Raw genomic sequence first — 23,348 nt, 5'->3', positions numbered from 1 at the left:
TGTCCATTTGTAGTTTGGGGAGCTACAATTTCATTAATAGCAGCAAGAACTTAATTTTTTATAGGCCAGTAGAGAGATTAATGGTGGAACGAGTGCACACAGTGTGTTTCAACCTATTCTCCTCCAGGGAACTGCAGCAGGCAGGCTTGGGTTTGAAAACAAAGACATAGGCTACATTTGGTGTAACATAGCATGAAGGTAGTATGGGATCTTTTAGAGCTTTTACCTTGCCCAAAGCAATCAAATTCCCACTCCTTCCCTGGAGCTTGACTTTAATAAAAATACCTCACCACACAGAAAAATATACATTCATCCTAACAAAGACTTAGAGCGCTGTGCTTTTCTTATGCTTCCAGAGGTACTGAAAATCTGTTAAGACTAGTAAGACTAATTTGCAAGTCTTATATTTGTAAAATCATTTAGGCCTAAGTGGAATGTGTGCAAAATGTTGTTTCCAAATAGAGTGGATGAAGAGTTTCATTCCCACAGCACAACATTCACCACAGAAGACCAGTGAATGAATTACAGTTTGTTGTCTTCTTACTAACTAAATTACTACAGCTGCCTTTGCTTGGCTGCTACAGCTTTGATGTGACAGCTCTAATGGATTTAGTAGATCATTATTTACTCCATTAGCCATTCGATGTTCCAGGTTAAGCTGACACTAAGAAATGTTGCACCTTTTTCTGGTGTTGCTGAGAGGGGAACATACATAGCATGTACATATACACATATAAATCCTTGCTATTTTAAATTTTTACACCAGAAGATTAATCATCTCTTGCGACTGACCAGTTTCAAACAATCCCATGTAATGCTTTAAAAATAAATCTTCTCCCTTACTATCTGCATGTTCTGTTGAGAATGGTTAAAGATTCCTATGAAATCCAACTCCATAAAAACACTAATCCAAGTAGGACTCAGCTAACCAGGCTGACTCTGTAGACATTTGGGAGCTACTACAATCAGTGCACAAAGGCTCTGATTTGGCCCCTGCAACGGTAGCAATAAACTCATATTTGTTGTTGACAGACCTGCCATTACCCACAGTGAGATTGCTGGTGTACTGCATGTGATAGGAGAAATCAAAAAGATTATTGGAGGGGTGTGGGTATCTGCCTGAGTAAGGACATCCTAATAGAAATTCGAAGTGCATAAAGTGGTTCACTCTCCTGTTTAGCAATATAACAGGATTTACTTCAGACTCTCTCTGAAGCACTACTCCCACTTTAGAAAATGCAACATAAATCAGAATGCAATCACAGAACAGCGTGTTCACCCCTGCTGTCAGGCATGGAGGGGAGCAAAATGTTCAGAAGGAAGCCAACATGGATAGAGTGCTTATCGAGGGAGGGAGTGAGGGACAAAGGGATGGAGGGAGGGAAGGAAGAAGAGGAAGGGAGAGTTTGGTCTGAGAATACCTTTTGTAGCCCTAGATCCTACAAACCTATCAGGTACATCATAGTGCCTCAACTGTCTCAAGCTTCCTCTGAAGCCTCTGAAGCAGGGAAGATGATGATAGAGGAACCAAGAAAAGCTGCTAGCTGAGATCTGTGTTTCTAGGTATTCTGGGGATGTGCCAACTGTGGGAGGAAGAAGCCAAATAGACTGACTGTATTAGCCTAGCTTATTGTATAAGCAAGAAACACCTGCATGTATGTTAGTGCTGCATCTAGCCTGCTGGTGGAAACATATATGAGTATAGCTGGGAGGAAGCCATTAGGAGCAGAGAACAGGAAGAAATGGTGCTGCTGAATACTGAAGAAGCATCAGAGCAGCACAAGGGCTCTTGGATTTAGTGCAAACATGCCTGACTCTCTCGAGCACACACCACTCCCTCCCAAGGTTGTGCACACTCTTTTATTATATGCAGTCATCAGCTAATAGCCACTTTTTCTCACATGTGGGGATACTGATGCAAAATGGCGTGTGTGATATGTCTCCACTGTTTTTTTTCTCCTCATGAGGAAGGATTTACATGATAAATGGAAGGACAAACTGAAATACCCTGGCTCCAAAGATGTACCGGCATGAGCTTTACCATCCACCAACAGCAGGATGCAGACTATAGGAACTCAGAAACCTGATGACAGCTGGGCTACCATAATTTTATCATAGGATCTTGTATGTACATATACCTCTCACAGTATTTTGTGTACATGTATACAGACACACACATATATGTATACATACACATATATATGCAACTTGTATTTATATTACTGCTATTTCCTAGGTGTGTGGGAAGTGGCTAACATTGGCTGCCTCCTCTCTCCTCTTACTATGGCACAGAATGGGGATTTTTAGATTAATGTAAAGTTAGATATTGTGAATCCTGGAGTAGGTATTCTGCTGAAGCTGAAGTCTTCAGCTCATTTCATGAAGCCCCCTCTGTTTTATTTAGTGTTACCCCAAGTTTACCCTTGCAGTGACAGGGAGGTAACTTTCTTTTCCTAGACTAATGCATGAGCTTGACATGGTGTTTTTGCTGTCATTAAACATGTATGCCCTGACTAAGTGCCTAGCATTTCCCTCTTGTGCAAGCCTCTTTACCATTCTTCTACTGTGTTTTGTGCACAAGCAGAGCCCAGCAATAAATACAAGAAAAGATTTGCATCAGGAAAACCCAGCAAAACACAGCTTCTGTGGTACTCCTTTCTGGCTCATACCCATTCTTCTGCATTGTTGCACCACCTGAAGTACCCCCTAATGTAGGGCAGAAATTCAGGAAAACCATATAGTCCCTCACAGTCACTTTCCAAACTCCCTGTCTCTCTGTTCATGTGACAGAGAGCACCTCCTCATGCCAACCCCAGAACAGTAGAGCTAGGTTTACTCAATTAACCTTTGTGAGGTGATCTGCAATTGCTGGATTGATGGCTCTGTGTGAGTGCAAAGCAAATTCGTGACTCATTCCAGCATACAATGAAGACTATCTACAGCTCCTTCTCCACTGCCTGTGAGAAGACCAGATGCACACACTATCGAAGACATTTCCGAAGCTATTAATTCTTATGCTGGTTCTTCAAAGGGGAAATTGCACCTGGTGGGAAACTGCTGGGAGACAACTCTGTCAAAATCCACCCTCTGCCTCCCCTACATCCAGATCCCAAGGGGGACCGGATGTCAGACTTGCAAAGCTCTGTCAGAAATCACCCAATGCTCACCTTGGAAATAGATGCCTGACTGGATTTGGAGGACTCTGGGAAGAGTTCTGGGGTCCACAGAATGAATGAACTTCTCCAGAGTAGATGCCATGGTCCGCACCAAGGCAGCATGTGGATTTGGCATGCAAAAACCAGTGAAGAGCTTTCAAGGCAGCAACACTTTCAGCCTGGTGCATGCTGCGCCCAGGAGAGCTGTGGGGCTCCGCAGTGGAGGGGAGGAGCAGCACAGAGAGGTACTTCTGCTTCCTCCACTTCATGGCCATTTCCTCCCATGGCTGCAGCTGGAGTGGGGTGAGGCTGGGGGATACTAAGCCAGTGCCTCACCACCAGGATGGGGTACCTGTACCCACCAAAGATCCATGTCAGGCTAGGAGAAGTCCTGTGGGTACTTGTTTTGCAGTGGGCAGAGGGTTCTGCCACAAAACTCCATCTCATCGGTGACAGTTGTGAAAACTGACCTTGTGAAAAGAAGATACTATCATCGGTCCTGCCTAAGATGGGGAAACACCACCATGTCTGGGTGGGTTTTGTTCGTTTATGTATTTGGAGCACAGCAAAATAATTTGGTGTTTGTTGTCTTCAAAACCACAAGCAGCCCTTGAACAAAGAAAGGAAACCATTTTGTTCTAATGTTTTTGCTGTCTTAAACATTGTATCTGGATTTAAGACTCACAAGGAGAATAGAAATTACTTCATCATGTAAATGGACATTAAAAAACAAGGTTGTTTTGCAAAAAGGACAAGATTTTTTTTAATGTCACCAGTGACTTGTGGAGATTTGAATTTAAGATGCTGCGACTAGAAATGAATTTTAAGAGGCTGCTGGCCAGTACCAAGTGAAAATCAGACTGCACTGAGGGCAAATCGCAAGCATCGGTCCCAGCTCTGCTCCTCTGAGCCTGATCAAGTGTTGTTATTGCAGCAGCACACTTCTGAAGGTGATATCACATAGCAAATAAGCACCAGACTCAAATCATCAGGAAAACTGAAGTCACTGTGATTTCATGTGCCCTTACACTGTCCTCATGTCTCCCTGATGTGTCAGGGAAAGTATGATGTTGTGACAAAACGGTGAGTGAGATAACCAACTGCTTATTTTCAAAAAGCGGCATTTCACCTATATGTAATCATGGAGTAGTTAGGGTTAGAAAGAACCATAAGATCATCTAGTTCCAAACGCCTGCCATGGGCAGGGATACCTCACACTAAACCATCTCACCCAAGGCTGGCCTTGAACATCCCCAGGGATGCAGCATCCACAACTTCCTTGGGCAACCCATTCCAGTTCCTCACCACCCTCACAGAAAAGAACTTCCTCCTTTTATCTAACCTAAATTTCCCCTGTTTAAGTTTTAACCCATTACCCCCTGTCCTATCACTACAGTCCCTAATGAAGAGTCCCTCCCCAGCATCCTTACAGGCCCCCTTCAGATACTCGAAGGCTGCTACGAGGTCTCCATGCAGCCTTCGCTTCTCCAGGCTGAACAGCCCCACCTTCTCAGCCTGTCTTCATATGGGAGGTGCCCCAGTCCCCTGATCATCCTCGTGGCCCTCCTCTGGACTTGTTCCAACAATTCCATGTCCTTCTTATGTGGAGGACACCAGAACTGCACACAATACTCCAGGTGAGGTCTCACGAGAGCAGAGTAGAGGGGCAGGATCACCTCCTTCGACCTGCTGGTCATGCTCCTTTTGATGCAGCCCAGGATACGGTTGGCTTTCTGGGCTGCAAGCACACACTGAAGCCGGCTCATGTTCATTTTCTCATCAACCAGCACCCCCAAGTCCTTCTCCACAGGGCTGCTCTGAATCTCTTCTCTGCCCAACCTGTAGCTGTGCCTGGGATTGCTCCAACCCAGGTGTAGGACCTTGCACTTGGCTTGGTTAAAGTTCATAAGGCTGGCATTAGCCCACCTCACAAGCGTGCCAAGGTCCCTCTGGATGGCATTCCTTCCCTCCAGCGTATCAACCAAACCACACAGCTTGGTGTCATCGGCAAACTTGCTGAGGGCGCACTCAATCCCACTGTCCATGTCAGCAACAAAGATGTTGAACAAGACCGGTCCCAGCATCAGTCTCTGAGGGACACCACTCATTACTGGTCTCCAACTGGACATTGAGCCATTGACCACAACTCTTTATGTGCGGCCATCCAGCCAGTTCTTTATCCACTGAGTGGTCCACCTATCAAATTGATGTCTCTCCAATTTAGAGACAAGGATGTCGTGTGGGACAGTGTCGAACGCTTTGCACAAGTCCAGGTAGATGACATCAACTGCTCTACCCCTGTCCATCAGTTCTGTAGCCCCATCATAGAAGGCCACCGAATTGGTCAGGCAGGATTTCCCCTTAGTGAAGCCATGCTGGCTGTCACCAAGCACCTTGTTGATTTTCATGTGCCTTAGCATGCCTTCCAGGAGAATCTGCTCTAAGATTTTGCCAGGCACAGAGGTGAGACTGACTGCTCTGTAGTTCCCTGGGTCATCCATTTTCCCCTTCTTGAAAACGGGGGTTATATTTCCCTTTTTCCAGTCATCGGGAGCTTCACCTGATTGCCATTATTTTTAAGTATGATGGCCAGTGGCTTAGCAACTTCATTCACCAGCTCCTTCAGGACCCACGGATGGATTTCATCAGGTCCCATGGACTTTTGCACATTCAGGTTCTTAGGAAGACATCAAACCTGATTCTTCCTACAGTGGGCCTAAGATCTTCATTCTCACAGTTCCTGCGCAGTCCACACGGTTTAAACTGAATTAGGATCAAATACTGAGCTACCAGGAGCATGGAATTAGGCATCAGTCAGTGAAGGGTTGCATTCAAGTAGTAATACAAGAGGTAACCCCCCAAACTAGACACGTGAATGTTAATAAACACAAGCAAATATCTAAACACCCTGTGAAACAAACACAGAAGAGATTTCTGAAAGTCACCTTTCCAAGAAGAAAACCTCACCATAAGCAGCGCAGCGGCAGATGCCACTTGGTGTATTGGTAAGGAATGGTGAGGAAATCCTGTACACTCTACATTTCTGCAAAGTTCATGTAGAGGGAACCAAACCCCCTTTCTTTCACCTCTGGTTTTGCCACAGTCAAATGACTGTACGTGGTATAAAAGCCCTTACTGATACAGTATGAACATGCAGATTAATTTACAAGGAGACCCCGCAGCGGTGCCCAGTCTGTGGCTGCCATGGGCAGGGAGATCCCCCTGGGCCTCCTGGGCACAAGCGCTGCCTCCCAGCCAGCATCCCAAAGGCCTTTCTCCAAGGGATGGAGGACGAAGGGGCAGCAGCAGCACGGCTGAGGTGGGCAGGGCTGTGGGACCTCCATCACCCCCGTGTCATAGTGCCAGCACCCGCCAACGCAGCATCACAATGCTCTGGGGCAGTATAAGGCAGAGTCCTCCCGTGTCCCACTGCCAGAGTGCCCGGCTTTGCCACCAGGACAGAGCTGGCAGCCTGAAGGCACCCGAGAGGAATTCCTTGAGGCACCGGTGGAATTACTTGGAGGGGCAGAGAAGGGAAGACTGCCCGAAGCTGCTGGGGGTTCTCTGCTGCAATTCCGGCTCCTGGAGGGGGCACACTCACAGCTTATCGGATGGATGGAAATCCTGCTTCAGTCTTCGGGGAGATCGCCGTTCTCATCTTTTGGGGAGATAGTGGCAGTAGCCATAAGAAATAGGATCCACTTATGGCCCGGTGCCCTCCTCCCCGTGCTTTGGAGCTCCCACCGCCAGGCACAGGGAGGGTTCTTGTCCCTAGGGTTGATCAAGCCAGCGGCATTTTGCTGTTGTTGGAAGCCCCTGAGATGGCTCCAGGCGCAGGCAGAAAGGCAGTGCCAGTGTCCCCTTGTCCCCTTAGAGGCATAACCAGCCCGTGGACCAGGAGCCGGTCTTGCTCACATGCCCAGGGAGTAGCCGATCGCCAGCTCTGGGGTCAGGAAGGAATTTTCCCCCGGGGCAGATTGGCACCGGTCCCCGGGGGTTTTTTGCCTTCCTCTGAGCACTGAGCACGACCCCTTGTCAGGGCCCCTCTGGTCCTGGTGCTCTGTGTTATCGCCTGGTGCTCATGCTCCACGACGGTGGCCCTCGTGTCCTGCAGCTGGGGGGGGGGGGGGGAAAGGGCTTTTTTCTCCCCAGGGTGGACCAGCAAGTGTCCCCGGGGTTTTTGCCTCCTCCGCAGCCGAGCACAGCCCCTTCATGGGGCTCCTTTGGGCTATTGTAGCGCAAAGGCAGCGGCTCGTGCTCCACGCAGCTGGCCCTCGTGCCCCGCATCCGGGGGAAGGAGGCAGCCTTCTGCACTCCCAGGGTGGCCCCCAGCGTGGCCCCGGGACTCGCTGCTGTCCTCTGTAGCATTCAGCACCACCCCTTGTCAGGTCTTCCCCGGCCCGTTCTGGCTGGGTTCTTGCACTGCTCTTGCACTACCACGGCGCCACTCTGAAAGATTTAGAAAAAGAAAATATAACCGAAACTAAAATTAACTAAACTAAGCTAAACTAAAATAACTTTATTTATAAATAAAATACTCTTTCCACCTGTAACCTTTCTGATTTGTGTCTTTGAAAGTGGTTTTGGTGCTGAAAACCCCTTGGCATTTCAGGTAAATAACGGTCTCATTATAGAATTCACTGTGAGTGCAGGGGCTGGACTAGACTGGATCGGACTGGACTGGAGTGGAGTGGAACAGAAGAGGAATGGAATGGAATGGAATGGAATGGAATGGAATGGAATGGAACGGAACAGCTATGATATGTTATGCATATAGCTCTGCATGACAAGCTCTAGCGTAGGTCTGAGGGGCTATATGCAGTGTAGGTCCCAAGGGAGGCCAGTCCCAGGCAGGCATTGAGGCCTATCAGAACTGAGTCTCTTGGACACTGCATTTCCCTTTGGTCCAGTGTTGAAGGCTCCTCTCTGGAGCTACTCACCTCAGTGAATAATTTAGAGGAGGCAATATTACTTAATATTATTAAAACTGTCAGATATTAAACCCCAATTGTTTATAGTGGGTGCTCAGGCATTTGAGGTGTCAGGCTAACTATAGGGTTTGAAGAGTTTGTTAACTTGGTCTTAACAAACATTGCTCCAGAGAGTGTGAAATGGATTTTGTAAGTGGGGAGCCTGCAGGTGCAGAGCTCACTATTGCCAGCTGTTAACACTGCAGGTGCTGCAGCCAAGATGATTAACAGGACTTTGGGTCTAGGAATGACAGGTATTAGTAAAAGCCAAACTAGAGAACATGCACAGCCAACCTCTCATCAACTATTTTAGAATAAAAGATCCCACATTCTCCACTCCCAGTAACACACGTTTGAAATCAAGCAAATATAATTGATCTGGGAGAGAGCTGGGGAAATCACATACATTCAGTGGTAATCAAAAGACCCATATTGTAAAAAGCTGGTTCTTACAGGGCACAGAGCACTGAAATGTGTGAGTGGTTTCAGCTATTCCAGTGGGACATCTTTATATTTTTAAAAATTATGTGTACAACTCTAGCAAATCAAAGCTAATTTTCATGATGTACCAGCTTTCCAAGGTTTCAGGTATTGTGTCAGTGCCAGCAGCTGGGCATTACCTGTCTGCTTTGGTTTGGCCTAAGTATAAAGAGCCCCTAAGGCCACTTCTGCTGTTTCTGAATTCGCTTGTATTTGGCTCCTTGCTTTGATAAGATTGCCAGGAACAATACCACAAAAAATATTTAACATAAACTGCACATGTGCATAAAAATTAGAACCTGCTTTCAAAATCACTTGAATCCAGCAAAGCAGATGTACAAACAGGCATGACTTCTATACAAGAAAAATCAGAACAAAACCCATTTTATGTTGCTAAATTCAGCAGCCCAATAACATGGAGGAGGCAGCTGCAGCTCTGTGGTTCCAGGGTCAACCAGCAGCATGTGTTTCCAATAGGCACAGACATGCACACATACATATACAGCACCTATACACATAAATATACATGCCAGCCAGCCAGCTCAACCCAGACAGAAAACACAGCATGCACACAAGTACTAACAGCCTCTTTCTGTTCCCCTCTGTGGCTGTCCCAGATGAAGTGGGAAACACGCATCTGCATATGTATATGTAAAGTGAGAATCCCTCCAGTAGCTGAGCCTAGGCACAGTCCAGCAAATCACCTCTGCACTGGCACTGTGGCATACCATCAGCCCTTGAGGCCTAGGGCCCCATGCTACTGGCTGGTACAGAGCCCCCTAATACATATAAGTACACACACAGAGAACCACAGCTCTCACTCCCGTCTCCAAACCCCACTTCCTCTGGCTCCCAAGCCACTTGCCCTGCTGACATCCACATGGCCCTATGGCCCATGGTCCCACTCTAGCTGCTGGCACTTAGACCCCCATACACGCAAACGCAGAGGAAAATAATTAGAAATGGAGATAAATGAGAAGCCAGGACTGACTGGACTGGTTCGGTGCAGGGTATGGTCAGCATGCAAATGTACTGACCAGCAGCTTGCTTATATGTGACCTTTTACCCCCTTAAGCCCTGTATTTTCCCACCCTTGTTCCTCCCCAAACCACCCTGATTTCCCCCTTTCTCCATCTTTGGTTTCACTTCTAAACCTCCTATATTAAGTCTTGTACTCGGCTATTGACCTGCTTTCTGTAGTGAGTCCCATACAGCCTCCTCTCAGTCTTTAAGGTGCTCCAGGGAGCCTCTCATGTCAACTCATGTAGTGGATGTCACGCCCAGCTCAAGGGGTAGTCACCCTTTTGCAATGCCTTGGGGGACTCTAGGCAGGACCCCATTTCTCTGGTGGGTTATTGGGGTGCCCTGCTGGTGCTGTGCATCTGTGCTTTCTCAGTGGAAAACGAGCTGTAAATGGGCTGATGGCTCTCCTGTAATGTGCCTGGAAATACCCCTGGCTTTTCCCATCCGCCATAGCTCCTCCGTGCTCCAAAAAGCTCCACATATGTGCAAAGAGCAGCTTTTTATGACACAGTCTGACAAAACCAATTTTCTTAAGTGCAGTGAAAGAACTATATAGGCACTTGTTTGAAATTGCAATCCAAATCAGGAATGTTACTGACATGTTGTCACATGTTGTCATAGGAGTCCCCATCTCTGCTAGCACCTAGACTGGTAAATGATAACCACTAATCTGGTCTCCCAAATGCTCTGGAGGAGTTTTTTTCCAGTTTGCTATGCAATGCTAAGTGCAGAGAAAAATAATTTGCTATGTCAAAAACCATTCCTGATCCTAGTGTGGAAGATTATCACAATACAATCATGGACCACTGGTAATAAGGGACTATTTTGGGGGTTATCCTGTTGGAGATTTAATCCTCAGTAGGATCTGGGCTTGCAAATATTCCTTTTGCTTCATCCAACTTTCAGTATTGAAGATTAAGAAAAGCTGCTGAAAAATGCATATACTCAGAGAAGGCAGTATCTGAGCCTGTTCTTCCCGTCCTGAAAGAACAGAGATCACAAACCTCTCCTTACCACACTTCCATTTCTGAGTTACTGCATTCTTCATAAAGAGCTTATTGGGACTTTCATGTTGCCGATGTCCTATGGGAGTCTTCAGCTAGCATTCAGTTTGCCCACTCCATCTCTTACCACCAACAAGGTGAAAGTCAAGCCAGGCATGGAAACCTGCAAAAGCCAAAGTAGCCATGACTCTTCATGCAGGCATGATGTCAGCACCACAAACAGAGACCCACAACTCCCACATAGAAAAACCCCTGCTTGCTCCCCCAGGGGGGTGGCCAGGAGCCCACTATAGGGGAATATGCCTGAAAAGTAGTGGTCAGCTAATTCAGAAGAATGGAAAAGGGGCAAACCACAGGATTTTGAAAACTATTTCCAGTAATATTTTTTCTACCATGCTGATGAGTACTCATTTGCTTCACTTACTGGTTTTCGGGGAGCTAATAAATTGTTTCAAGTTTCCAAATAAATCAGTTCTGGCACTGTAAAGGTTTGTGATTTTTTTTTTTTTTCAGATCATTCTCCAGATAAATGCAACCACTGGGCTGGTTGAAGGGAGTCTTTAAAATGACCCTGTAAATACAAAACCAGGCATTATTATTTCTGGAAGGCATGCTAAGGCACATGAAAAACAACAAGGTGCTTGGTGACAGCCAGCATGGCTTCACTAAGGGGAAATCCTGCCTGACCAATTTGGTGGCCTTCTATGATGGGGCTACAGAACTGATGGACAGGGGTAGAGCAGTTGATGTCATCTACCTGGACTTGTGTAAAGCGTTCGACACTGTCCCGCATGACATCCTTGTCTCTAAATTGGAATGACATCAGTTTGATGGATGGACCACCCGGTGGTCTGGATGGCCACATGCAAAGAGTTGTAGTCTGGCTCAGTGTCTGGCTGGAGACCAGTAATGAGTGGTGTCCCTCAGGGATTGGTGTTGGGACCGGTCTTGTTCAACATCTTTGTCGGTGACATGGACAGTGGGATTGAGTACGCCCTCAGCAAGTTTGACAATGACACCAAGCTGTGTGGATCGAGTGATACACTGGGGGGAAGGAATGCCATCCAGAGGGACCTTGTATGGTGGGCTGATGCCAACCTTATGAAGTTTAACCAAGCCAAGTGCAAGGTCCTACCCCTGGGTTGGAGCAATCCCAGGCACAGCTACAGGTTGGGCAGAGAAGATTCAGAGCAGCCCTGTGGAGAAGGACTTGGGGGTGCTGGTTGATGAGAAACTGAACATGAGCCAGTAGTGTGCTCTCAGAGCCCAGAAAGCCAACTGTGTCCTGGACTGCATCAAAAGGAGCGTGACCAGCAGGTCGAAGGAGGTGATCCTGCCCCTCTACTCTGCTCTCGTGAGACCTCACTTGGAGTATTGTGTGCAGTTGTGGTGTCCTCAACATAGAAAGGACATGGAACTGTTGGAACAAGTCCAGAGGAGGGTCATGAGGATGATCAGGGGACTGGAGCACCTCCTGTACGAAGATAAGATGAGAAAGTTGGGGCTGTTCAGCCTGGAGAAGGTTGCGTGGAGACCTCATAGCAGCCTTCCAGTATCTGAAGGGGGCCTATAGGGATGCTGGGGAGGGACTCTTCATTCAGGACTGTAGTGACAGGACAAGGGGTAACTGGTTAAAACTTAAACAGGGGAAGTTTAAATTGAATATAAGGAAGAAATTCTTTACTGTTAGGGTGGTGAAGCACTGGAATAGGCTGCCCAGCGAGGTTGTGAATGCTCCATCCCTAGCAGTGTTCAAGGCCATGTTGGACAGAGCCTTGGGTGAGATGGTTTAGTATGGGGTGTCCCTGCCCATGGCAGGGGGGTTGGAACTTGATGATCTTAAGGTCCTTTCCAACCCCAACTATTCTATGATTCTATTATTCTATGATTATGTCTAGAGGCAGATATGCCCCGCTTACTGAGCTTACACAAAGGAAATGTATTTGATACCTGAGCTTGGCAGAACTACAACTCCAAAGAGGAATTTGCTTAGGGAAAACTGGGAACAGGTAAGCCCTGGGAGGGAAGTGTGAGTGAGGTTTGTATTGAATAGTTATGTTATCTTTTGAATGAAACCCATGATACTGCAGGAAGTTCAATACACTTATGCTTTTTTTCCAGTGTAAGATGGAAATTCCACCTGTCATTAAAAATACAGACAGAGTTAACTGTAGGAAATCCTTCCTTATACAGGTGCATTGAGCCATGAAACAATCTCCCAAGGGAAGAAGTGGACACCTGGGGTGTTTGGCCTTGGATAAATATAGGACTGTAGGACACTATCAAGAGCAATTCTGACAAAAAAAGGAAGATAGGTCATCTATTCCTATAGGTGCTAAACTGTAGTGTCACCCTTTATATTTAGGTTTTAGGAATCTACTGGATCATTAGCTAAGTCAAGTGAATAGTATTATACTGAAAAAGCTCCAGAGGTGAACTGAGCATGAAAAGAAGCTGCAGTGACTTCAGGAGCTAGGATCTTCCCCTCCTCCCAGCCAGCACCAGTCCTGGTAGCATCACTCGGGTTTTGTACAACCCACCCAAGAAGCAACTGACACTCAACAGGCAAACATGCCTTTTCAGTGGCCCCTGAGATGGAAACTGATGGTCTCTGCAGCTTGAACAAGCTGTCCCCATCATAAGCAAAAAATACAGCCCCTGCAATAGCATCCCTGGATTTGTCCCAGAGACAGGGACTGAATTGTTAAAGACCTAATTGAAACAACATAAATTGGTGTAACATGAGTTACAACATGATGGATGAATCTTTCTGTACAAGCTTTTTCTACTTCTTCTGCATCTATACATACAGGATGGGATCAGTTGCCCAGTAAAGCCACCGAAATCATTCTTACCAAGGAAATGTAGCTTTGTTAGCTTAATTTTTATCTAACTTACCCTCCAGAACCTTCAACAATTGCTTCTAACTTCACCTGAAAACATAAAGGATTTATTGAACAACATATTTCAATGACACTCCCCCACCCCCCAAAATATGGGCTTTTTATTAACATTCCTACTTCCATGGATAGTCTCTGCTCATATTCCTTATAGGATAAGGACTTTTTAATCCTGCAGACAGAGGCGTAGCAAGATTGTGCTGAAATTTGAAATAAGAAGCTGTGTTAAAAAGCAAGGCTGATTATCCACAGAAATTTATTCTATTTCACTATCAGCTGAAGCCCCTAGATAAAGACAAAATCTACCCTTCTAAAGATATTACCTTGCTCTGCTCCAGCATTTAGGGCTTGATACAAAAATGATTGGGTTGAAAATCCTAACACCTTCACAAAACAGGCAGTCACCCCAGTGAGCTGTGATGGCTCCTGGCTTTAAAATCCTGGAGCATTTTAATTGCCCTGTGGTTATATTGTGAACTTCCCTTTGTGCTTTCAGGAACTAAGTTTTGGGCTCTTTGACATTTCTTTCAGCTTGGCAGAGAGACCTTAGATGTACTCTTCATATGAAATTTAAATGGCTTAGCAGGTGTGAACAAAAGGCTGCTAGTAAAAGCTTCTGAGCCCAGAAGGTTGTTTGCCAATGTTTGGCTCCAATGAACAGTCTATTGAAGAACCAGGATCCCCCAGTGCTTTTAAAAGAACAGGAGCATACGTACACACATTACACTTTGAAAAATAGTAAGTTTTTGGCTGACTGTTTTTATGGACTGAACAATAATAACCTGTAGGTATTTTCTACATTTTATTGAGCAATTCTGTACCTACTGGAGTCAGAAAGGTCTTTTCATTGATTTTAGTAGAGGTTGGGGTAAATTCTTAGTAAGGAAGAGTTATGGCTTTTGGTTGGCTGTGGCTTCCCATAAAAACACCTTGCTAACAATGGCATTTTAAGTTACAGTCTTGCAAAGAATATTGACATGCATTTTTGCAAAGTGTCTTCAACAAAGAAAAGTAACTTTGCATACACCAGTAATCTATAGGAAATACATCTTCAGAACTCTCTCTCCAACTGTCAGTAAGTGTGATCAGCACCATGGTCTTAATAAATACATTTAAATTTTCAGCTCTCTCTATGAATTGGACACTCAAAACGCTGAAAAGTTTAGGTGCTGCATAGACAGACAGCTCTACTAGTGTTTTGTTCAACCACAGAGAAAAGGACATGACCTGAGGTTTCTAAGCTCTGCACTAGCCTGGACTCAAAATCTCAGGCTAAAAATTTCCCCATCTATTGATTGGCATTAATTAATGCTATCTGTTTTTATAAATATATTAAGATGATTGATTCTTGAGTGTTTATAAAGCATTTTGAAGACAAAGCAGTATGCAAATGTTTAATACAGTAGGATTTCTGGGCCTTTCCTGTGCAAAGAGGAACCTGTCAAAACTGGTATTTATACAAAATAGGCCATACAGGTGGATCACCAAATAGTGTTACCACTTTTTATTTAACAGCACAGAACATGAAGTCTGTCTTCGTATGGGAATATTAGTATCACTGTACAAGGTGTCACACCATAACATCTACACAGGCGCTTGACCAACCCTTAGTGTTCCAGTAGCTAAGCAAAAATTAAGCATTTTTCGTCTTTATTTTCCATACTCAGTTTGGGGCAATGCTGAACACAAAACAGAGAATTTGAAACTTATTCATAGATTCATGGAAAATCTATGGCAGAGCCATGGCTGGTGCTGATCTCCAAAGCCCAACCTGAGCAGTCTACAAAAAAACAAACAAACAAAAAAGGTGCCAATTCCAGCCACCTCTGCAGATTTTATTAAATATCTGGTTTCTGTGGGTTGTTGTGGTATTTTTTGACTTTTTTTGCCTTTTTGGGGGGGGGGGGGGAAGGGTGGGTAGAAAGGAAAAAAAAAAGGCACCCCACAGTTTTGGAGAGTAGTACAGGCCTATTGAAAATTTACTTTTTGAGTAAAAATTGCTTGAGATATCTTCAAATTACAGAAAGTGTTTTGCAATATGCTTGGCGTATCAATGCATTTTTGACAGCTGGAGACATGTCAGATAAATTTTTTGAATCAATTTTAAATATCACCCCTTCCCTTTGTGGTTTCCTAAGCAGGGTGTACTGTAATTTATTTTTAAATAGGCGATTTAGGTTTCTAGATGCTGTTAAAGGAATCCAAAATAATTTTCTGCACCCTGCTGCTGTTCAAAGAAAAGGACACTGAATGCATTTAAATATATTTGTGAAAGATTGATTCCCCCAATGGAATTAAACATCTTTCATTAATTATTGCTGAAGTTTCACCTATCAACAGACAATTTTCTGTTGAAGGGAAGCAAAACAGTTTGACTTTCCCTGACAGCAAAAAGCTTTAACAGAACTAGAATGAAAACAGACATTTCACACTCCTTACCTCCCTAATGTCTATATTACCAGAAGAGCAAGTGCTAATAACCACTTTTAATGTGAACATTAGAACCCAGAGTTTAGTATAAACAGCTGGGAAAAGAAATCAACAATACATTTATTTTAATAATGGTTACCTTGAATTTTTTGTCATACTTAATATTTTTCTTAAGGGACAGACTTGTTGTCTGAATTTCAAATTAATAATAAAGCAGTGGCACTGAATCTGTTTGCCTGTTTTTATTGGAACTGAAATATCAGCTGTCATGTAAAATTACATACAAAACCAAGCATTTCCTTTTTTGTTAAAAAACCCAACAAACAAAAGACCAAATAGAAACTATTAATGGGAACCTCTCTAAAAGGACAGTCTATTAAGCACACAATTTAATTGGCCTGATTTTGGAAACAGCTTCAGAAAGTTGGTGAACAAACTTAATTGCAATTACTTCCACGCTGTGTATGAAGTAGAATCTAAAAGCAAATTGTTTCTTCAGGAAAATTGGGTTTCATCAAAGAATAAAGGCTCCATATAAAATGCAGTTAACACTTGCCAACATATCAGTTAAATTGATTCTAATTTCCTTCCTTTTTCAAGGCATTGCTATTACCCTGCTGCAAGGCACTTTAGTTATCATTATTATTTTACTGTATGAAAGTTTAGATGTATTTATTTGCTGCCTAAGTGATCTGCATCTATTCAGGTTCCAGGTGTCTCTTGCTCTTTCTAAAGAAGCAGTATAAAGATTTCAGTAATTGGTGGACCGCTTTTTTTGGAGGTTTTTTTTTTTTTGTTTGTTTGTTTTTATTGGTTGGATTTTGTTGTTGTTTTGGTTGTGGGGTTTTTGTTTGTTTTTTTTTAATGCACAGGAGATGAAGGGATGTGGAAAAGGCTGACAAAGCTGTGGGAAAAGTAAGATCTGAAAGAAAGGCTAAAGGGTCATTTTATTAGAAGAGGCAGCCAGAGTTGGGCTGGCACCTGTCACAGTTTCACCCTGTGGGAGAAGAGGATACCCAGGGAGTTCTCAGTCTGCCCTTATGAGTTGTCACCTCTAAGGATGGTCAGGACACCAGGCCTGGTTGGAGGCAAGAACTCACCTGCATTTCAGCACAGGCACAGATATAATTAGTGCTCTATTCCATGTTTGTGTCATATAGGCTTTGTATTTTTTTTTACTTACTGGCCATAAAATTATTTTGTTTCACAAAAGGGTCCCAGTGGTCTTCTTCAGAGCAACCTATAAAAAGACTGGAAAACCCAATTTTTCATGAAGAACCCATAGGTTGCATTTAATCTAACTTTTATAGTGTGCATTTTATCCCTTTCCTATTAAAATACTCAATCCAGAATATACATTATGTGTTTTCTTCCCTATTTTGTCTGTTTTTTCCAAAGCTAAGTAAATCTCATTACTTCTCATGTAGAGGTAATTTACTGAGCAGCACACCCTACATCCATTTCTTCTGGTAGGCAGCCTTGCAATATGGAACATATGTTGTGATCCAGTCCTTTCACCTTGTCCTTCTCCACAGACTTTATTTAAATTATCTAAGATTTCAAACAGTCTGTAAGGAAACATCCTGGGGCTCTCGCTTTGGAGTTTAAGTCCTTCTGCCAGCCTTTCATCTTGTTTTCAGTTTGTTGCATCTATATTTATTTGACATCCAAGAGCATTTGTGACCCTTGGGCATCTCCTTCAGTGTGTTCCTAGCACATGTTCTCATGGGTGAAGCGTGGCAGTTGGACCCTTATTCTTCCTTCTCCTCATCATACTGCTAGAGACACTAAACCACAGGGTGCTGAGAGCCTGTGGGGCACTACAGCATCCTGGACCTTCTGGTGATGAGCACATTGCAATGTCTATCTAATAAGCAGCTAGCATGAATAGATAGATATATTTTGAAAAATGGAAGTCTACAGCTCCATTCACATTCCTCTGAGAAATGTATTTATAAGTGCTCTTGTAGAATTATGTCAACAAATTAATTCAAACAGACTTGCCATGGCTAAAGGATGAAATCTGAAATCTGCAAAGCCATCAATTATGCTGAAGTCCATTTTACAAACAACATATTTTGCTGCACTCTACTCACCTACAAAATCCACCAACACAGTATGGCTGAAGACAAACTTGCCAAGGAAGATTTACTACATTATATGAGAGAAGGGGAAAAAAGGGGTGAAAAAAGCCTCATCCAGTCCACACACTCAAACTTCTCATAGAAGAGAGAATAAAACAAAATCAAAGCAAGCAGAATTACAGCAAAAAACTGCCCAGAGACTGAAGAAGAGTGCTGGAGAAAATTAGCTGATTCCTGTTTTAACACACAGCTGAGAATGCTGTCTGGTTTCCTGAAACTAGCAGATAACCAGAGCCCCTTGCTCGTCCAAGTCTATCCTATGATAGGCACTCATCACAATGCTGCTCCCTGGGTTTGGCCTCTCTCCTTGCTTGGACAGTAGCAAAAAAGAGTAATCAGCTCAAGAGATGCTTGTAATTTGAGATTTTAAGTGCCTCACCTTATTTTGGGCTGTTACAGATTTCCCAAATGTCCTGGGTTCAGCAGTAGCAGTCATTTTTCTCCTTAGTAGCTGGTGCAGTGTTGTGATTTTGACTTTCAGCCTGAGAAGAGCACTGGTAACACTGATGTTTTTAGTTGTTGCCCAGTTGCTCAGTAATGTTTACTCTGATCACAGGCTTTTCTGAGTTTCATGCTCTGCCAGGGAGGAGGGGAAGCCAGGAGGAAGCAGAAACAGGGCACCTGACCCAAATAACCAAAGGGGTATTCCGTGCCACAGTTTGTCATGCCCACTATATAAAACTGGGGGCAGGTACCCAGAAGGGCTGGATCACTGCTTGGGTGGGGCTGGGTATCGGTCAGCAGGTGGTGAGCGGTTGTATTCTCTTCCCTTGTTATTTCCCTTATCGTTATTATCATTGGTGGTATCAGCAGTGATTTGTATTATACCTTAGTTACTGGACTGTTCTTATCTCAACCCATGGGAGTTGAATTCTTTCGATTCTCCTCCCCATTCCTCTGGGAGTGGGGGGAGGAAAGGGAGGAGAGTGAGTGAGCGGCTGTGTGGTTCTGGGTTGCCAGCTGGATTTAAGCCACGACACCAAAACACTGTATTTCTGAATTCTGTCTCCAGGCCATGTGTTTTAACCCAGCACCTTGGCAAAGAGACAACACCTCTCCACTTCCATGTGGACAGCAGGCATGGGAATGTTACTAGAAGCTGGGTGTGTGAAAATTTTTTCTTCCACACCCCCTTCACTAATTAATATTTAAGCCTCATTCCAAAATCACTTCACAGTAGCACATTTCAGGAACTGGCACGACCAAGTCAGTTACACCATGCAAACTGAAGTACATATGCCCAGATATCCCTATTTCCCTTCCCTTAACACCCAGGATCTCCTATTGAGTTAACCAACCCCTCCCATACATTGTTGGGTTGATCTTTTTCAACTCAAACACACCTAAACACATCACTAACCAAACTTCTTCCTGTACAGTTTCACATTGCTTTTAAAGCCCACAGACCCTTAAAGAATTGGAAGGGAGCAGGCTTTTTCACTTCCTCCCCATGTGAGAGGAGCACTGGAAGGAACAATAAAGTGGCTGCAGGCGTTTCACTTTGTTACTAAGTCATTGCCATCCTGCTTAACACAACTCAGCAGACTTTGGTGAACAACAAGAAGTTTTCTTTTAGAGGTGCATCTGATCCTAGCCTAGGTGAGATCAGAGGGTGGGATTGTGTTGGTTCAGCTGTTTAGTGTAAATTTGAAACTACTCCTTGAATTTTCTGCTGAAAAGTTGAAATGTGTTTTGGAAATAATACCATGTCCCATGCCTGCTTAGCTTCAGCCTGTGCTAAGATGTAGGAGGAGTTAAAAAAAAAAAATCAGCAAAACCAAGAATTAAAAAAATAAAACCAAACCAGCAAAACTGAGTAACCTAAACTACATTTTGAAAAGGGTAATATACAATGTCCATTCCCTTGGATTCCAGTACAAAGACCACTGGAAGAAAAGGAAAACCAACCAGGTAAGTTCACAGAGTCTAGTCTGAAAAGCACACTACCTTGAAAAGAGATGAATATCTTTCTTTGTTAAAAGTCTGTGTCCTGTGCCAAGTCCGGAATAGACACCTCATCACCAAACCTAAAGTAATGAGCAAGATCAGGATATTGTGATACTGTGATAAGTCTTTGCATGACTAAGTGTGTGTGTTACTTAAAGTTGTAAAAGTGAAGATGTGGAAAATGCAGGCTCACATATCTATACCATCAAAGTAATTGTCATGATATTCTCTATTTTTCCCAGGGCCATCTACCAATTCAATTTTTATTTTGTCATGCTGGACTGTAAACACAGAAAACAACTTGCAAGGCATGTGCCCCTGCCCTACCCAAGTTTTGCAATTTCTCCCAAATGCTAAATGATATATGGCTCTGAAGCTGTTTATCTAGTTGGCTTATGCTTTCAAGACACTCAGAACTCTTCTCAGTCTTGGAAATCTTCATTTACAGTGGCCTCCCTGAGGCCATAGTCAAGCAGCTGCCTCTCAGAGTGCTCTTCCAAAATGCTTCTCCTCTCACCCCCCCCAGTCTCTAATGTTGCTTCTCACAGTATAAATTTCCTTCTTCTAAGAAAGCAAAACCAAACCCAAACCACAATTATGTTAAAAAACAAGCATCAGAAAGAAGCCTGCTGTGTAGCATTTGGTTCTAGTGGAGCAGGGGCTGAGATCATGCCTGTGAAATCACAAATTATAATTTACTGTCATATTTAATTTATTCTCATTTGTTGCTTGTCCTCAAAACTAGGATAAGGATGTGAACAATAATGTCCAACAGAGTTGTTGTCCTCCTTTTCTTGATCAGCAATGACAAATATGTTATCACAAAACCTTCACCTTGTGGGCTTCAAGGCAGCTAACTGCCTGAGTCCAAAAATCAGGTGGAGTTCATAGGTCATAAAATGAGGTGTGTAAATTGATTCTCAAGTTTCTTGCCTGTGCTAAGCCTGGTTTTGGGGAATTATTATCTTTTAAATCTTTCATGATGCCTACTCAGATCTGTCCTTTATTGAAGGAGCTGCTCATATAAACTGCCCATTTCTTTCCATGATACTCTCCCTTGCTCAGTATCTGATCTTCAGTGGCCTAAACTACCTGTTCAATCTTGCTTGACTACTAGCATGACATACACTCAATATTTGAAATAATTTTTTCCACTGACTGGGAATTCAGGATTTTTATTTCCTTCCACATATTTCATAACCACTTTTTAGGAAGTTCCCATCTCATCTAGATCTTTATACTCTCCATCCTGCCTATTCTTACATCCAAAACTGATGCTTTCTGTGTTGTTGCCCAAATAACTAGAGAACAAGATTCCCATCTCATTTTGGTCCTACCCAGTTCACTGATTATTTTATTGTCTTTCTCCTGCAGAAAGTTAATGAATTCCCATGTGCAAAAGAAAAAAGGCCTATTCCTGAACCTCTGCCCATTGTAGCTACCCCCTGAATGCACTATAGGCTCCTTCATACCAGTACCTGCTACCTTTAATCCACATACCAACAACTTACTTGTATTTAAGGACAGAGACTGCTGCAGGCTGTGACTGCTTAAAGGACTGTCATGTCAGAAAGGGTATATGTTAGGTAAGGGTCTTACCTGAAGTAAACAAGTTCCTGAAAAGAAGGCACACTGAAGTAGAAACAAAGCCTGCACTTCTTCCCTGCTTTTTACAAGAAACTTTTAAAAGCCTTTGCCACAGACAAAACCACTCACTGTCACACTAGCTGAACCAGTGCATCTCACTGGAGGAGAAATATTAGAAGAACCTATACTATGCTTAGTGCTTTTATGCTCCATTTTTATTCTCATTCTTGAAGTTGTTTGACCTGTGAGAACTACTGCTCAGACATTGATGTATTTCTTAATGCAAGGTAAGCTGGAAACCTTATCATTTCAGATGAAACTAAGCAGCAACCTATTTATACAGTTTAAACTGCTTCAACCAATACTGTTTTGTGCAACAGAAAAGGTTGCAGCAGTGCCAGAACTTCCTAAGCCTGTGCTTTCTACCTAACTCAAAATGAAGACATATACCCCTTCAGCAGGTAGCTTCAAGCATTTACGATAAATACAGGCAATTTTGTGTTGCTAATCTGTATTATCAGCAAGTTCCATGACAACTTTATCCTGAAAACAGGAAAAAAGGCTATAGCACCAGGTTCTGTGGAGAAGATAGTTCAGAGTGTGGGTCCAGATGGGCTATTTACTGTGCCCGCTCATGGATACAGCAAGTGGATCAGAAAGACTAACAAAGCATAAGCAGTGAGACTTAATGTCCTTGACTGCAGATGAACTGGGATTTCGCCTTCTGGAATTAAGAAAAACGAATGTCTTTCAAAACTTTTCTGAAACTTAACATAGTTCAGCTCTATGGCTGCCACAAAAATCAACCCACTCTGGTTGCCTCAGGAGAGACGCTCTAAAGATACTGTAGTCTCTGGTTTCATGCTTGCTACTGAAGTGCAAAAAAGACAGTAGCTTTCTTAAAAATATCAGGACTTGGCAAAACATTGTATTGGTTCAGTTACTATTCTACAAAAGATTAGACACACAGAAGAAAGACAAAATTTTCCACTCACTCACTCTGGTTTGCACCTGGCAGGAAAAGACATACAATTATCACAATCTTGAGGTACTGTGTTTTGCCAGATGCCATTTTTGTGCTCGTTACCCAAAAGCTCTAGGGTATTCCAAAGCTTGCAGAAAGATCATGTTTTGGTTCCATGTCCAGAAAAGGTTTATTGCCATTTGTTTGGGTTTTTTTCCCTTTTCTTCTTAAACGCAGGCTTCATTTTTCTGTTTAATTAGTGGAGATCTGAAGTATCTTTGAGCATATGGGGATTGCAAATTTATCTTGATATAATTTGTGAAGTCAGGACTATATTCTGATCCAGATGGAAGTTAGAACAGGTTACACAAGATTATTGAAATCAAGCTGTTGTATTTCAACAAGGCCCAAAAACATCTGTTCTTTGTTGGCCAAGACACAGTTAATAAACATTATTAAGCAAGCATCCTATTGTGCCTGCCATCATACATGTCAATTTCTGCATAAATTAGGACTCTAAACCAAACAGCAGGGAGAGAATTAATTTCTGAGAAGTGTGGGACAAAATAATGTTTATGCCTGTCAACCACAATCTCGTATTGTTGTTTTACTCAGTCTTAAAGAGAAAGCACCCATCAAGCTTAAAATAATTTAGAAACACTTCTATATTATCAGCATCTCAAATTTTGCTCAAAGCCTCTAGTTAAAAAATTAATAAAGGCAAGGTTCTGCTGCATAAAGTTG

At 43.4% G+C, this 23,348-nt stretch overlaps 1 protein-coding gene across 2 annotated transcripts in view; it reads right to left on the bottom strand.

Annotated features, from left to right (window-relative positions):
- THEMIS (thymocyte selection associated) overlaps positions 1–4,385 on the bottom strand; it is a 77,494-nt gene extending 73,109 nt beyond the window's left edge. Inside the window, exon 1 of one of the 2 annotated variants that reach the window (XM_061474937.1) lies at positions 3,168–4,385. In XM_061474937.1, the coding sequence (XP_061330921.1) occupies positions 3,168–3,291 (124 nt within the window). In that variant the 5' untranslated portion in view covers positions 3,292–4,385. The remainder of the gene's footprint in view (positions 1–3,167) is intronic. The other variant, XM_061474936.1, reaches the window with a different exon arrangement.
- Positions 4,386–23,348: the final 18,963 nt, after the last annotated feature.

This window comes from Pezoporus flaviventris, unplaced genomic scaffold (assembly GCF_033815535.1).
Source record: "Pezoporus flaviventris isolate CSIRO_AGI_PZ_B2104156 unplaced genomic scaffold, CSIRO_AGI_Pfla_v1 ptg000081l, whole genome shotgun sequence".
NCBI lineage: Eukaryota > Metazoa > Chordata > Aves > Psittaciformes > Psittacidae > Pezoporus > Pezoporus flaviventris.
The sequence above is the reverse complement of the archived record's forward strand: the minus strand, read 5'-3'. Positions and strand labels throughout refer to the sequence as shown.